Here is a 14,190-nt window from a genome sequence, read left to right on the forward strand (position 1 = left end):
TCCCACTCCTCCACCTGGTCAGCTGAATGATCTGCGGGAAGCTCTCAGATGATAGCAACGTAGATAGATGTATACTGCATTGTACATACCTTCTGCAGTTATGTAATTACAATCCAAATTACAAGAGTGCCACATATTCCCCCCCCCCCCACAAGTAGTCCATTCAGTTATTCTAAACATCTGTTGATGGTCAAGTTCAGTTCTTTCCCAACCGCAACACGACTGTGTGTTCCTTCTCAGTTTCCAAGCTGAACAGTTCAGAATGAAATGATAGGCACAGAAAACAAGGTATAATCAACCACATTATTTTTCATTCAATTCTCTTGTTTTCTTTAGTTTTCACTCTATATACAAAGTAACAGAGAGGAGTTACGATAAAGACAAGTTTTCCTTAATGCATGTTACATTTCTGACAGGGTTTACTCCATAACCTGTTACTGTCACTGTTACTACTGCTGCTGTTATTAACTACATTCGTAATTTTGAAACACATACTACTGATACATACACTACACTCAGGCATATTAAAACTTACTTGTTGAACAAATGATTGTCAACCTTTAACTTTGAATAGGCTCGAAAATCATCTGGCAGGAGCATTACTGGAATTGTCACGTGGCTAAGTTCATTGATCTGCAAGGAAAAAAATAAATAAATAAAACAAATCAAAATAGATGCAATATACAAACTCTCTATACAGACAAAATGTTTCAATCCTGAGAACACTCTGATGAGAACAGACTACTGTTTCAACATCCCAAGTGAAATTTACTCATAAATGTCATACTAACCATTCCTTTAAAGCACAATAGATCACTGGAGGTCGCAGTGCGAGGACCGGTTTCTATGGCTCTCCCCTCATACTCATACTCATCCATTCCTTCTGATGTGTGACCATAAAATTTCATTTAAAACATTCACTGGTATCTCAGAAATTTCTGACAGTTACTGGAAACACTCTACATCTGTAGTCAAGAGGTTCCTGGCTCAGATTTCAACCAAGCTAACAATATTCTGACTAAATTGTTGTAGCTTTTCTCAGCCTCTTCAAGCAAATGCAGAAATAATACCTTTGAAATAAGTCATACCTGTCTCCTTCAAAACAGATATGTATCCTCATTAAATACTACATAATCTTACAGTGGCCAAATCAAGGAAAATGCATGAAAGGGCATGGAACATTCATGGAGGTAATAAATGTAACAAAATTTTGGCCAAAAAACTTCAAGGGAAGACACCAACTGGAAGACTTAGGCACAAGCAGAAGAAAAAACTGGATCTTAGAGAAGCAGGATGTGAAGGATAGCCTGAATTCAACTGGTTCAGGATAGGATCAAACAGCACTTGTAACTAACATAACATATATACTGGTTTGCATAAAAAAAGGAATTCTTGATCAGCTGAGCAAATGTCGACAGCACAAAAATATCCTGCACCAAGGAATCAGACTAGATGAAGTTTCAGTGAAACAAGGAACAGAACTTGTAGATTGGGTGTCCCAAGTTGTAATGTGAACATCTCACTATTTTGAATATGTATACATAAATGTTTCATGTCATTGACTTTCAACTCTGGACACTGCAGTGCTGAGAACTGCTGCTCTGTTCAGGTGGTCTTGTGTTTTGAATATCAGTCTTAAAAAATTTGTTAATCTGGCTGTGATTTTCATGGCTCTCTTTTGTCCATCCTTGAAAATGCCAGACCATAACCAGTTCATTCCACACTTCTTTTCAATTCAATGTACACAGCCATCCCACCATTTGATGCTTTATAAACTATAAGGTTATAATTAGTCATTTTCCGTAATTGTCATTCGGCTACTGACTGAGAGGACAACAAGACTTAAGATGACCAAAATGACAATGGTGATACCAACACAATATTTTGATTTAAAGGAACAGGCCTTAGTGACCTCACCCTGTAAAATTCACGATGATGATAAATCACAGCTCAGTTAACAGCAAGGAGAATGCACTAGTCGCCGTTACTGCTTCATACTCACGAGATTCTGGATTTGAATCTCACCCCAAAATTTGAACAGCCTATTTGTGGTTTTCCTCGCCCCCACCTCCCACCAAGCATAGAGGAGGCAGTTAATTAAAATAGGCCACGAATTCCTGCACGTACTTCCAAATTCATCACTCACAATCCTGTAATTCGGCACTACAAAACACACAACGCTGATAAACAAATCGATAAATGAATAAACAACTGCATGAGAGCTGGTGCAGCAGTATCGCTTGATTTTCAACAGGCAGGTAATCGGTTCGATGCCAGCCGGGGGCTAGCTATACATGCAGAAGTTTTCATGGTTTCCATAGTTCCTCATCTCGGAGGACTCTTTTTAAAGTCCCGGGACTCCAAACAGGCAATGGCCGCTTCCTTCCGCATCTAACATGATTCATCAGTCATCACTCAACTTCGGCAGTTCGAATAACGAAGCAAAAATAACAGAATAAACAATCTTCCATCATTAATCTTTGACGGTCTATGGCTTACACCTAAGTTGTACTGCACAAATTATGGGGGAGGCAGGCATTCAAACTTCTCCGTGAAATATGTGGAACCAAACAACGAAGCATGCTTTCTTGACAAAAACTCGTAGAATGTCCGTAGAAGAGCTGATTTGTGAAGTTACGTAATAATGTGGTCTCTGTTGACCTTATTTCTCGAACACCACCTCCCCCTCCCTAAAATATAACATGAATACGTTCATACGGTTCACATTCCTGCTTCGTATTCGGGATGTCCCGGGGTCTAATCTCGATCTGATGGACGGCCATCCTGACGTACGTTTTCGCAGTCTTCCTCAGTTCCTCGAAACATACGAGTATGCTGTTACCTATAGACCTACAACCCTCCGTAGCTGCAACAGTCGAGCTGGTACTGCTGCACGGTAAATAAGCGCTACATTAGCCTGGTCAACCATGGTCGTCGTCACTCAGACGCCGATGTGTTTCGACGATTGGAGCAGCGCCTTCATGAGAGAGCAAGTGTAACAACTACGACACACGTGAATGCAGGTCGTGCAAGGCCGAACAGACACCACCTAATGAATATATCATAATTGCAACTGTGGGACGAGAGCCGTGGATAAACTCACGCGATATTGCGTGAAAACTGAATGACTCCAACTGAGGGTCCTCGAAACACTTCATCACGATCAACTGCTACATCCGTACTATTCGCGGAGCGCGCACCTCTTCCCAGACGATCGTCCTCTACGGATGCAATTCTGCAAACTGCTACGACATTAACATACTTCGGATGATCTTTTTTATTATAACATCCTGTGGACACACACCATATATTTTGCTTACAAGTTGGTTTCCAACGTCCAAAATAGTCACCTCTCGGCAGGAGATACTCCCCATGCTATCCACGAAAACGGGTATCAAGCCCGCTTCAGCGTCATCATTTGGGCTGGTATTGTCGGAGGCCTTATCGAGGGCCCCTAATCTACTACTCAACAGGTTGACTGCTCGACAATGCCGTGATTTTCTAGAAACACGACTGCTCGAAGATGTCTCTAGCGGTTAGGCGCTTGCTTCCCACCGCGGCGGCCCGGGTTCGATCCCGGGTCTGGTCAAGTGGGATTTGTGGCGAACAAAGTGGCGCTGGGGCAGGTTTTCTCCGAGTACTTCGGTTTCCCCTGCCAATCTTCATTCCAATTGCTCCACAATCACCCTCACCTATCATCTGGAGCTGGTACAATAGGCCAGAAGTGGCCGCAGTACGAGGGACTTAGTCCCACCCCACCAGCAATAAAAAAAAACTGTGAGGTAGAGATGGAGCTGCAGTGCACTACGGGGAAGATGTAAGGCAGTGGTTGAACGCGACATATCCACGATATTCGACGGCGAATGCAAGGCTCCTCACGCCGGATCCAACTCCCATGGATTTGTTCCTTTGGGGAAACCTGAAAGAGTACGTTTATGCAATCTATCCCAGGACTGTCATTGATCTCACGGTAAGACTTCAAGCAGCCGTGACAACGGTCGATGCCAACATGTTAATGCGTGTCCGAGAGAACGCCGTGAGGGGCAATGCTGTCTACTTTAAAACGGACGGAGGCCGCTTCCAACAGTTATTGTAACTGTTATTGTTAATAGCCTGGACCATTTGACGATGTCGTGTATCTTGAAAACTGAACGTCATAATACATTCCTTATACAAGGTTTTCGACTTGCTCTTTAACAAGGAATCACACTACGGACATCTTGTGTGCCAGTTTTGTTCTACCCTGTATATACTTAACGCAGCTGAAAAGGCATCATTAAATGAACAAAGACTCAATCACAGACACTCTATTAATTTAGAACATCACACCTGTCAGACGGACCCGTCAACACAAAACACCATAAGAATAGGGATAACAATGGGTAGAAACAAGGGCTTTCTCCCTGGTGGTATTCAACGGTATGGCGTACACGTACATTTGTTCGTAACACACACAATAGAAAAAAATATATTTAAACACGAAGGAATGACTGGACTGGAAAAAACTAATATACAATTTATTTAAAAACTTAAGTTTACCTAAATATTTTTTGCAACAAACTTAAAAAATTGACCCCCATACCTTGCCCATGTCATTTCCGAATGTCAGTAACTGTCTTTGTAGAAAACGAGCGAAAAACAAATTACTGATTAGAACAAGTTATCACCACAAAGCAGGTAACAATTCGTTATATTTGGGGGAGGGGGTAATAACATACCGTGTCGGATTGGTAAAAATGATCAGTGTTTCGAAGGAACTTATCTTCTCCTTCACGGTCGACTTTGGTGTAAGAGGAAGCACAATTACTGACGTTTCAAAGAAACTTCTTGCCTCCTGCACTGAAAACCCTTTAAGGAGGCGACAAACTCTTTACCACATGGAGGCGGAGCTATGCCCAGAAGACTCTACAATGAATATGTACAGAGGTAAAAACCTCAGGTCTAATACAGGCAAAACTAACTACCCTCTCTCGGATGAAAAACAAGTTTGTAATTCTGCTCACTCTGTATAGAAATAAGTACCAGGAATTAATTAAATAATTTTCCTGGGGACTAAAGCGCGGCCGGCGCGTAAGGCTGACAATCTTACCGCCATCTTTGAGCCGATTGTCTAGATAATGTGGGACCCACAACGTCTCACAACCCTATGGGCCTTCACGGCTTGTTACAGGTATATCTATAGTTTTTTTGTTACTGTATAGGCCTACTCTCTTCTGGATGAGGGCCAATCAAAATTAAACATAGACCAAACACCCTACTATCTAGGCCTCACTCAACACGAGCTGCCAAGTAGACAAAAATACAAATTTAAGGAATCTCTTGTCTACTATCAGAGCAGAGCTAGTGATGTAAAAATAGAGCAAACTTCTACTCCAAGTTGGCCAACAGAGTTGACATATACAAATAAAGAAATACATTTCACGGCTTAGTCTGTACGCGTTACTTGCATGGAGGGCACAGAATTAGAACACACAGGGAAGGTGGTCTGTGTATGTTCTTTTGTTTCAACTCCGAAACAATCACACACGGATTTAGATTAAGTTCGTGTTAGGAGTCCATGCCATCGGGCGAATTTAATTCTGGTCCGTATCGTTTCAGTATACTCCTTACTTTACACGACGCTCTAATCGAACTTCATTCATTCAGTCCAAGTCGGCTCACTACACAAAATGTATAACATTTAACAATAATAATACAAAGTTGGCTCAAGATGGCCCGGTTCGAATCGCGGCTGAGACAGCCCTCCGACAGAGCCGTATATTAGGTCATGGCCGTTTCTTTCCACATCCTTTCTAATCCATTATTCACTATGATCTGATCATCCGACACTACAGTCATAACGACTATACGGCGTCGAAAGGTAGGATGACGAATACAGTGTGTCCAGGTTCTGTTAGGACTGTGTTCATTAAAAATACAAGACGTGAATTATTTTCAAAATGTCACTCTTTTTATTCAAATAGTCTCCTTCTGAATCAATACACAGCTGGAATCGATTGAAAAGTTTTCGAAAACAGTCACTGTACTCCTTTTGTGGAATCGCATTTAAAACTGCGGTACATTCCCTTTGGATGTCCTGGATGGTGTCGTGACGGTCTCCTTTCTTCGCCAACTTAATTTTTGGGAACCAGAAATCTGCTGGAGCCAAATCTGGCGAATACGGAGGATGATCAAGGACTGTGATCCCTTTCCTGGCCAAAAAATCGCGCACGATCTTCGATTTTCTGGGTGGTGCATTGTGGAGGAGCGACCAGGAACCTTTCTCTCGATATTCAGGTCGGATTCGAGAATTCTCGCTCACAAACGATTGAGGACTCCGAGATAATAATCAGAATTCACTGTTTGACCTTCTGGCAGAAATTCCTTGTGAAAGATTCCTTTGGAATCGAAGAAAACGGTTAGCAGTGTCTTTACTAGACTCTTTTGCATGCGCACTTTCTTTGGTTTCGGCTTCTTTGGGTTCAAACACGCTGCACTTTGCCGCTTTGTGAGAGGCTCATATTGAAAACGCCATGTCTCGTCACCAGTAACAATCGATTTTGTAAATTTTGTATCATTTTGGGCCAACCGTAACATGTCTTTGCAGTGTTCCACTCTGGCATGTTTTTCATCGCCTGAGAGAGCGTGCGGTACAAACCGCGCACAGACCTTCCGTTTGCCCAAATCCTCGGTCAGAATTTGATGCACAATATATTTTGGTATTCCCAAAAGCTCCTCGATGAGTCTCGCAGAAAAACATCTGTCTGATACAAGGATTTCGGTCACTTTTTCACGTTTTCTTCGGTGCGACCTGTTCTCGGCTTTGATGCACGTGGAGCGTCTTCAATGTCCTCCCTGCCGTCACGAAATACAGCATACCATCGAAAAATGTTCGAGCGACTAAAACAATCTCTACCGTACATACTTTTCATCATTTCCTACGCTTCTCCGGCTATTTTGCCTAACTTCAAACAAAATTTGATGTTGGCTCTCTGTTCAACCGTCATTTTCCGACGAGCGTCAGAAGAGTACTGTTAAATTCAAGGTCAAAACACATGATTCAACGACGCTTGCGCTTTGAAATTATAGACAGCCACAGCTGAAACTTCAAGAATCTTGACACCACAATTCGCCAACAGATGGCATTGCAGGGCAAAGAGTCCTAACGGATCGTGGACACACCGTGTATGCTGAATATGAAAGGATTTGGAATGAAGTGGCAGCGGCATAATCAGCATACTGTAACGGATTTGATCAAAGCGTAGCCAGGTAACTGCTCTGTGAACACGGTCCGACAAGAAATAGAGGAAGCTGTGTTTTCTGTAGATCCGACTAGCGCGCCAATAGACTGGCTGCATAGGGATCATGTGATATGTGTTTACTGTAGGTCCATGTCCGTTTCGCGGATATATAAGTAAGAATGACAGAAGTATTTCAGAAGTCATACAAAATTATGAGAATGAACATGTTCGCGGTATAGGACAACGTGAAGAGAGACACAGAAAATACAAGAGGCTTAAACTTGGAGGTGGTCAAGCTTACGACCGTTCAAATGACTAAGTTTTCGTTGTAGCATAAGAAACGTAGGCATAATCTGCTCTGTAAAGTCTGTACTGACAGAGGGCTAACTCTGACTCTGATTCGTTCAAGGCAGTTACGAGTCAGTCGTGAGTTGGAGGACTGAGTCCAGAAGGATTTTTAGTTTCGAGGTTCCAGAGTGATTGAAGACGATTTCAAGTGCTACTTTCTGTGTTAATCCGTTGCCAGGAGACGACTAGTGAAAACGGACAATTTTAGTGCGTGTGCATCGGAGAACTAGAAAGTGTATATCAGAGATAGGGCTGTATTAAATGTAATTAAGAACAAGAGTGTAAACGAAGTGCTAATAAATCCAATCATCCAAACTAGAACCCGTTACTTTCGTCATGCGTACCACCCTACATGTGACAATACTAAGCCACACTTGCATGAGCGGAGGGGGCTTAGGAAAACAAAAGAAACCTTTTAATTTCCATATTCCTAACCTCCACAACGTGAATCCTCTTCTTTCATCTCTACTACGGCCCCTGATATAGTATTCTCTTTCCCAAATTATCCTTACATCAGCACATTCACTTAGGGAAATTTTCTTCGAAATATCTGAAACTCTATTCTATCTTTCAATGTCTGTTTCTTCCGTGGGTTATTTAACGGCGCTTTTTCAATATCGTGACTATACAGCGTCGGGTGGTATGATAATGAGCAACTTGAAAGGTTTGGAAGGAAGCTGTAATGGCCTAGCCGAGGTACTAGCCCAGTTATTTGTCTAAAGGGACTGAGGAAACCACGAAAACCGTCAAGATAACCGGTGTTCCGGCCGAGATTCGAACCAAGCACATCCAGAATATAAGCCTAGAGCGTTACTTCTAGACCAACCTGTTCAGTGCCTCCGAACGCCATTTAATTCTTCTGTGTATTTCACTACCAAAGTTCTCACGTTTCTCCCCAGTATGTATGTGTGTGTGTGTGTGTGTGTATACACTATACAAATATATATACATACACACACACATATATGTATACATCCCATCTCTCTCAATTTGTCGTTAATCCTGTTTGTCCATTTACCTTAATTTCCTGTATTAGTATTGGATTGTAAATATTCATTAATTACTTCTTGTATGGCATTACAGGCCAATACGGTCCAAGATCTCGCGTTTTCAGGGTTTAAGAATATTAATTACAGAAATAAAGATTCCTTGGAGGGGAGACAGGGCCTTCACAATGACTCTGCCTAAGCAAGAAAACATGAACACGGAAAGAAAGGGGGCATATATCCATGACTACCTTCGGATTCGAAACCACGATCGCAAAGTTAAGGAGGTAGAAGATAATACATGCCTTAGACCGCACATTTATTAACTACTGCAAAGGTTTATTTAAGATTATTATTATTATGGAACGGGGTCCACTCAGCCTCGTGATGATAAGTGAGGAGCTATTTCAAAGAAATTGCGTCTCCGGTCTAGAAAACCGAGATTAACGGCCGTGGGGATTCGTTGCGCTGACCATGCGACACCCTCTATCCGCTAAAGTTGGCACTAACTTAGCCGACAAGCGGCGGTCGCTCGGTCGGTATAGTTCGCTTGCGGACTAAAATCACGAAGTTTTTTTTTAATACATTATTGGTAGGACTCCTTGGACGTAGGTTCAGTCCGGCGCAAGATCTCTACATACACACAGAACAACACAAGCACAGAATAAACGTACACAATACACTTGGTCGTCGACTTACGACCGACTTCCGTTCTGACTGACAGGTCGTAAGTCGATCTGGTCGTATGTCGGCCATATATTTATTAACAGTATTTTTTAACCTTTCTAATCTTTTTACCATGGTTATAATTTATTTTTACAAACTTTTACATCTTAATCATCTTTTATTTTTCATATTTTTTGTGGTCGTAAGTGCGGCCGGTCTAAGTCGCATACGTCGTAAGTCGACGACCAAGAGTACAGACATCCATACCTTGAGTGGGATTCGAACCCAAGATCTCAGCGAAGATAGTTCATACTCAGATCGCGCAGCAGCTTTGAGAGTAGTATACGGCATAAAATACTCGTACATACAGCATTAAGATTTAAAACTACTCTTAGTTAAGTCATTTTTCTATACAGTAAAATTTTATTAAATACGGGGAAAATATATGATACACATAGGGAGACTAGCTTTGAAATGTCAGATCTGTGTCTTCAATTTTACTGGTGTATTTTTTTTTATGAAAGTGTAAAATAAAGGCATAACGGCGAATTACTTAGACGTGAGAATGAATCCAATGGCCTGTAAAATCTGTTTGGTGACATTTTACACAGACACACTCGTATTAGCAGTAAAATCTGCATATGCTTCAGAACCTTAACGTGCATTCTACAAACAGACAACGTTTATAATACTTTATTTGGCTTCATGCCCGGGCAGGACCGCTCACCATTGTTATAGGCAATGTATACGAGATGTTAGATACACAAACCATTCAATAGCTCTAGAAAATCAGATAACTTCATTTCGACAATTGCCAAAGCCTGGCGCACTACTACGAGTATATAGTTACATACATCGCTTTCCAAACTATATACAGCTGAACTCTTCTTTACCCAGTGTTAGTTTTTGCACCTGGAATCTCATCGGTAATATTGTGGAGGGTGGAGAGAGGAAAAAAATGTAGCCTCACCACAGTAACATTTTTTCAAGTGTATTTTTACACTTACAATACTGCTCTTTAATGAAACCTCTTAAGAACAAATACTATCATAACGCTTTGTATGTGCTTTATTGCTATAATTACATAAAAAAACAGCGCTGTTAGCATAAGTAGGTTTATACTGCAGCAGCAATGAAAAGCTTATATTTAAATGTAGGAAAGTTTTTGTCTCACTGGATATGACTGTGGAAACCATTGCTTTCGAGATCTCACGTCCCGCTAAACCGACTTTTACATCCCACCGGTTGAGAAACACTGCCCTAACCAAAGAAAGTAACTACACAAGTGATTTCCAAATTGTTTCGCCGAGCCGCGTAGATTTCATTGTGGTCACCTGCCTAAAAGCGATTTCGATTAACATAGTAAAAGTTATATAAAACGGAAATCTGCTTTTACCGTTAAACCTCCCTCTGAACCCGAGAATACCGGCTGAGAACTAAAAACGAAATGCTCTCTCCTTAATAAGGAAACATAAAATAGAAGCTTAATGGAAAAGAGTCTGCTTGAATATTTATTGTGGCCCGTCTTCATGATTCTGTTCAGCACGGTGCCTTAATCTGTAACCAAATTCGAGATTTGTGGATACGTGTGAACCTGCATCAGGGTAAGAACAAAGGCACTGTGTGGAACAGATTATGTTCCTTTCACCGCCTCTGTGGTCTAGTGGTCAGAGTTCCTGCCTACAGATCGGGAGGTCACGGGTTCGATTCCCGGTGCCACCACATTTTCTGAGGAGTAGTGGGTCTAGAACGGGGTCCACTCAGCCTCGTGAGGATAACTGTGGAGCAAGTTCAAGGAAATAGCGGCTCCGGTCTATAAAACCGAGATTAACGGCGGTGGGGATTCGTCGCTGACCACGTGACACCCTCTATCCGCAAAAGTTTGCACTAACTTCGCCGACAAGTGGCGGTCGCTCGATCGGTATAGTTCTCTTGTGGACTACNCACTGCCTCTGTGGTCTAGTGGTCAGAGTTCCTGCCTACAGATCGGGAGGTCACGGGTTCGATTCCCGGTGCCACCACATTTTCTGAGGAGTAGTGGGTCTAGAACGGGGTCCACTCAGCCTCGTGAGGATAACTGTGGAGCAAGTTCAAGGAAATAGCGGCTCCGGTCTATAAAACCGAGATTAACGGCGGTGGGGATTCGTCGCTGACCACGTGACACCCTCTATCCGCAAAAGTTTGCACTAACTTCGCCGACAAGTGGCGGTCGCTCGATCGGTATAGTTCTCTTGTGGACTACAGGCTACGGAGTTTTTATTATATTCCTTTAGGAAGATCCTGAGAGCGAGGAATCATGGTGTGGCTCGTCAGGATATTCATATCGCAGCTGGTGACTTAAGGGCTGATGTATTCTAAGACCTGAGAGAGCTCACTAGCTAGGGCTTGAAGGTTAGTCCACTGACTTTAAGTGATACGCATATTGTCATTAATTCAGAGGCTTATATGAACAGATTTTGAGCTACTAAAGGCCGCTGTACCTATCAAATTTTAACAATGCCTCATGTCAAGAGTAACAAAACTACAAGCTGATCACATCATAAAACTAACGCATCAGAAGCCACGGAAAGAAGTAGCCAAAAAACTGTCTTCACAATACCGACTCATGTGTGCTTTGGCTTCCCAGCAAGGGCAGGAAAAGTCAGACGATATAGAATATCAGAGCTATCAGCACCCAACCACAAGCAACGTCACCTCCTTATCATGTTAAAGAAAGGTTCACAGCACTAGGATTTTTTTCTTATCAGCTTCACCTATTGGAGAGCAAGAATCATCGCCACTACACGTTCCGAAGTGTTCAAATTAAAAATTACGATCTCCAGAATATAAAAAAAGTTTCTATCATAACACATCTTCCAGGCTCTAATGACCGGGAATGACAAGTCACATTACATACACCAACGGAGGTGTCAATGTCCAGCAAAGATCGACCTTCCAGTACAACCGGACTGATCCTGCTGTGCATGAGATTCCACACATTCGTCCTGAAGTTGACAACTACAAACGCTGACTGCACCCAAGAAATTTAAGTTCCCGAAAAAAAAAAGAGGAAAAAATGAACACTTGCCATAAAATTCGAGTTACGAATGGTTATGACGGGTCTAGTAACTCTAGACCAATTTCAGTGGTACGATAATTTCATGTTATCGATTTTGCTTACGTTCCTGCGTGTATGTGGTCTGCCCACAATTTGCTAGCACCGAACATGTACGTCTAACACTACATGTTACCCGTTATCTTGAATGAGTTTTTGGGAGCACTTGACTCTGGGGCCTGAGAGAATGTCATGAATTGGTGCTTGGGTGTCCGCCATGTGGGGCAGAAATCACCTACAGAAGTTCAGCATGCCCAGAATTTGACGGAGCTGATTGGCGGTCTTGGGAGGGTGGCAGTCATGGCGATGTGTCACTCATTCTTCAAGAGGTTGGGAACCCTCGGCGAACACCTTGTAACCGAGGAAAATGAACTCGGGTTGACGAGGAACCCGTACCTCTGAAGTTGGTCAAAGGGAGTCCATTGGTGTTGCTCGTGCTCTTCGAGTGACCGGGAGAAGACGAGGGTGTCGTCCAAGTGGGCGAAACAAAGCCTAGTCCCGGTAGAAAGTCGTCCATGAAGCGGTGGAACTTCTGGGTGGCGTTTCGCAAGCCATAGGCCAGGAAGGGGAACTCGAATAGGCCGAATGAAATGGTAATGGCGTTCTTCTGTATACCGTCGGGATGTACAGCGATTTGATTGCAATCTCTCAACAGGTCGATCTTGGAGAAGAAACAACTGAAAAGCTGGTGGGCATAGTCATGGATATGACGGACAGGGTAGCGGTCGGGAATGGTCCGGCCTTTTAGAGCTCCGTAGTTGCCGCATAGACTCCAACCGTTGTGCTTCTTGGGCATGACGTGTAGAGCGGAAGACAAAGAACTCCCTGAACGGCGAGCTGTGCCGTCCCGCAACATGGCGTCGATCTCGGCTTTGGCGATAGAGAGCCGGTCCGGTGGAGTCACCGTAGGTGACATGTGACCGGTGGGCCTCGTATAGGCTGAATGTCATTGAGGGTGTTGTAGCGCACTTTGTGCTGGACTCCGGCTGGGAGAGTGGGGTCCGGGAATTCGGCGAGGAGGCTGTCGACCGGTGTGCCGCCAGTGACGGTCTTGAAGCTGGGGATCAGCGAGCTGCCGGCTTGGGCCGAAACAGACAATGACGTGACCCCGTCCAGCAGACGGTTGCTTCGGCAGTCCGCCAGGAGGCCGAAACGCGAGAGAAAGTCCACGCCGATCAGGGGATATGTGACGTCGGCCAAAACGAACCGCCACGTGAAATCTCGGCTTAGTCCCAGGTTGAGGTTGAGGGGTAGCCATCCGTAGGTGTGGATGATCGTACCGTTAGCCGCACAAAGGTCGGGACCGCGTCGACCAGGAACTGCCGTTTCCTAAGTCTATCCATAACGAAGAGGCGACCACTCGTAGAGCAGACATGTGCCGCTGGTGATGTCTGCTGCGTTGGTTTCCCCTGCTGGCTGTATGCACAGGGCTAAGTACACTTTTCCGACCGGCCTCCGTAGCGGCGATGGTACCAACAGGGGGTGGGTGCGGTGTCGCCATGGGAGTGGAATCTGCTGCCCGGGCGGTGGTTGCTGGAGCCGGGGTGGGGACCCCAGGATTATTTAGAGCAAGGGTCCCATACAAGAATCATACAAAGATTGTACTTGTCAAATGGTACACAATGGGAAACTTAGTTGACCTATTGAGACAGGTACAGGTGTCAAACAAGTGCGTATCCTCTCACCAACCATTTTCCTTGTTATGATGGATTCAGTAATGAGGAGAATCACAGAACACAAAGAGGAATACAATGGGATCTCACACATAAACTGGAGGACTTGGATTTTGCAGATGATATATGTCTTTTAGCACAACATTTTAAAGATAAGACAGAAAAGTTGGTTGAATTAAATAGAGGAGCTAGGAAGGTTGGAA

The 14,190-nt window shown here is 43.5% G+C and overlaps 1 protein-coding gene across 1 annotated transcript in view; it reads right to left on the minus strand.

Moving 5' to 3' along the window:
* The window catches only part of LOC111868204 (phosphatidylinositol 5-phosphate 4-kinase type-2 alpha), a 40,637-nt gene that overhangs the window by 23,533 nt on the left and 2,914 nt on the right, over window positions 1-14,190 (minus strand). The window contains exon 2 of the mRNA XM_023858649.2: window positions 536-633. Within this exon, the coding sequence (XP_023714417.1) occupies window positions 536-633 (98 nt within the window). The remainder of the gene's footprint in view (window positions 1-535; window positions 634-14,190) is intronic.

Source organism: Cryptotermes secundus, unplaced genomic scaffold (assembly GCF_002891405.2).
Source record: "Cryptotermes secundus unplaced genomic scaffold, Csec_1.0 scaffold146, whole genome shotgun sequence".
NCBI classification, from domain to species: Eukaryota; Metazoa; Arthropoda; class Insecta; order Blattodea; family Kalotermitidae; genus Cryptotermes; species Cryptotermes secundus.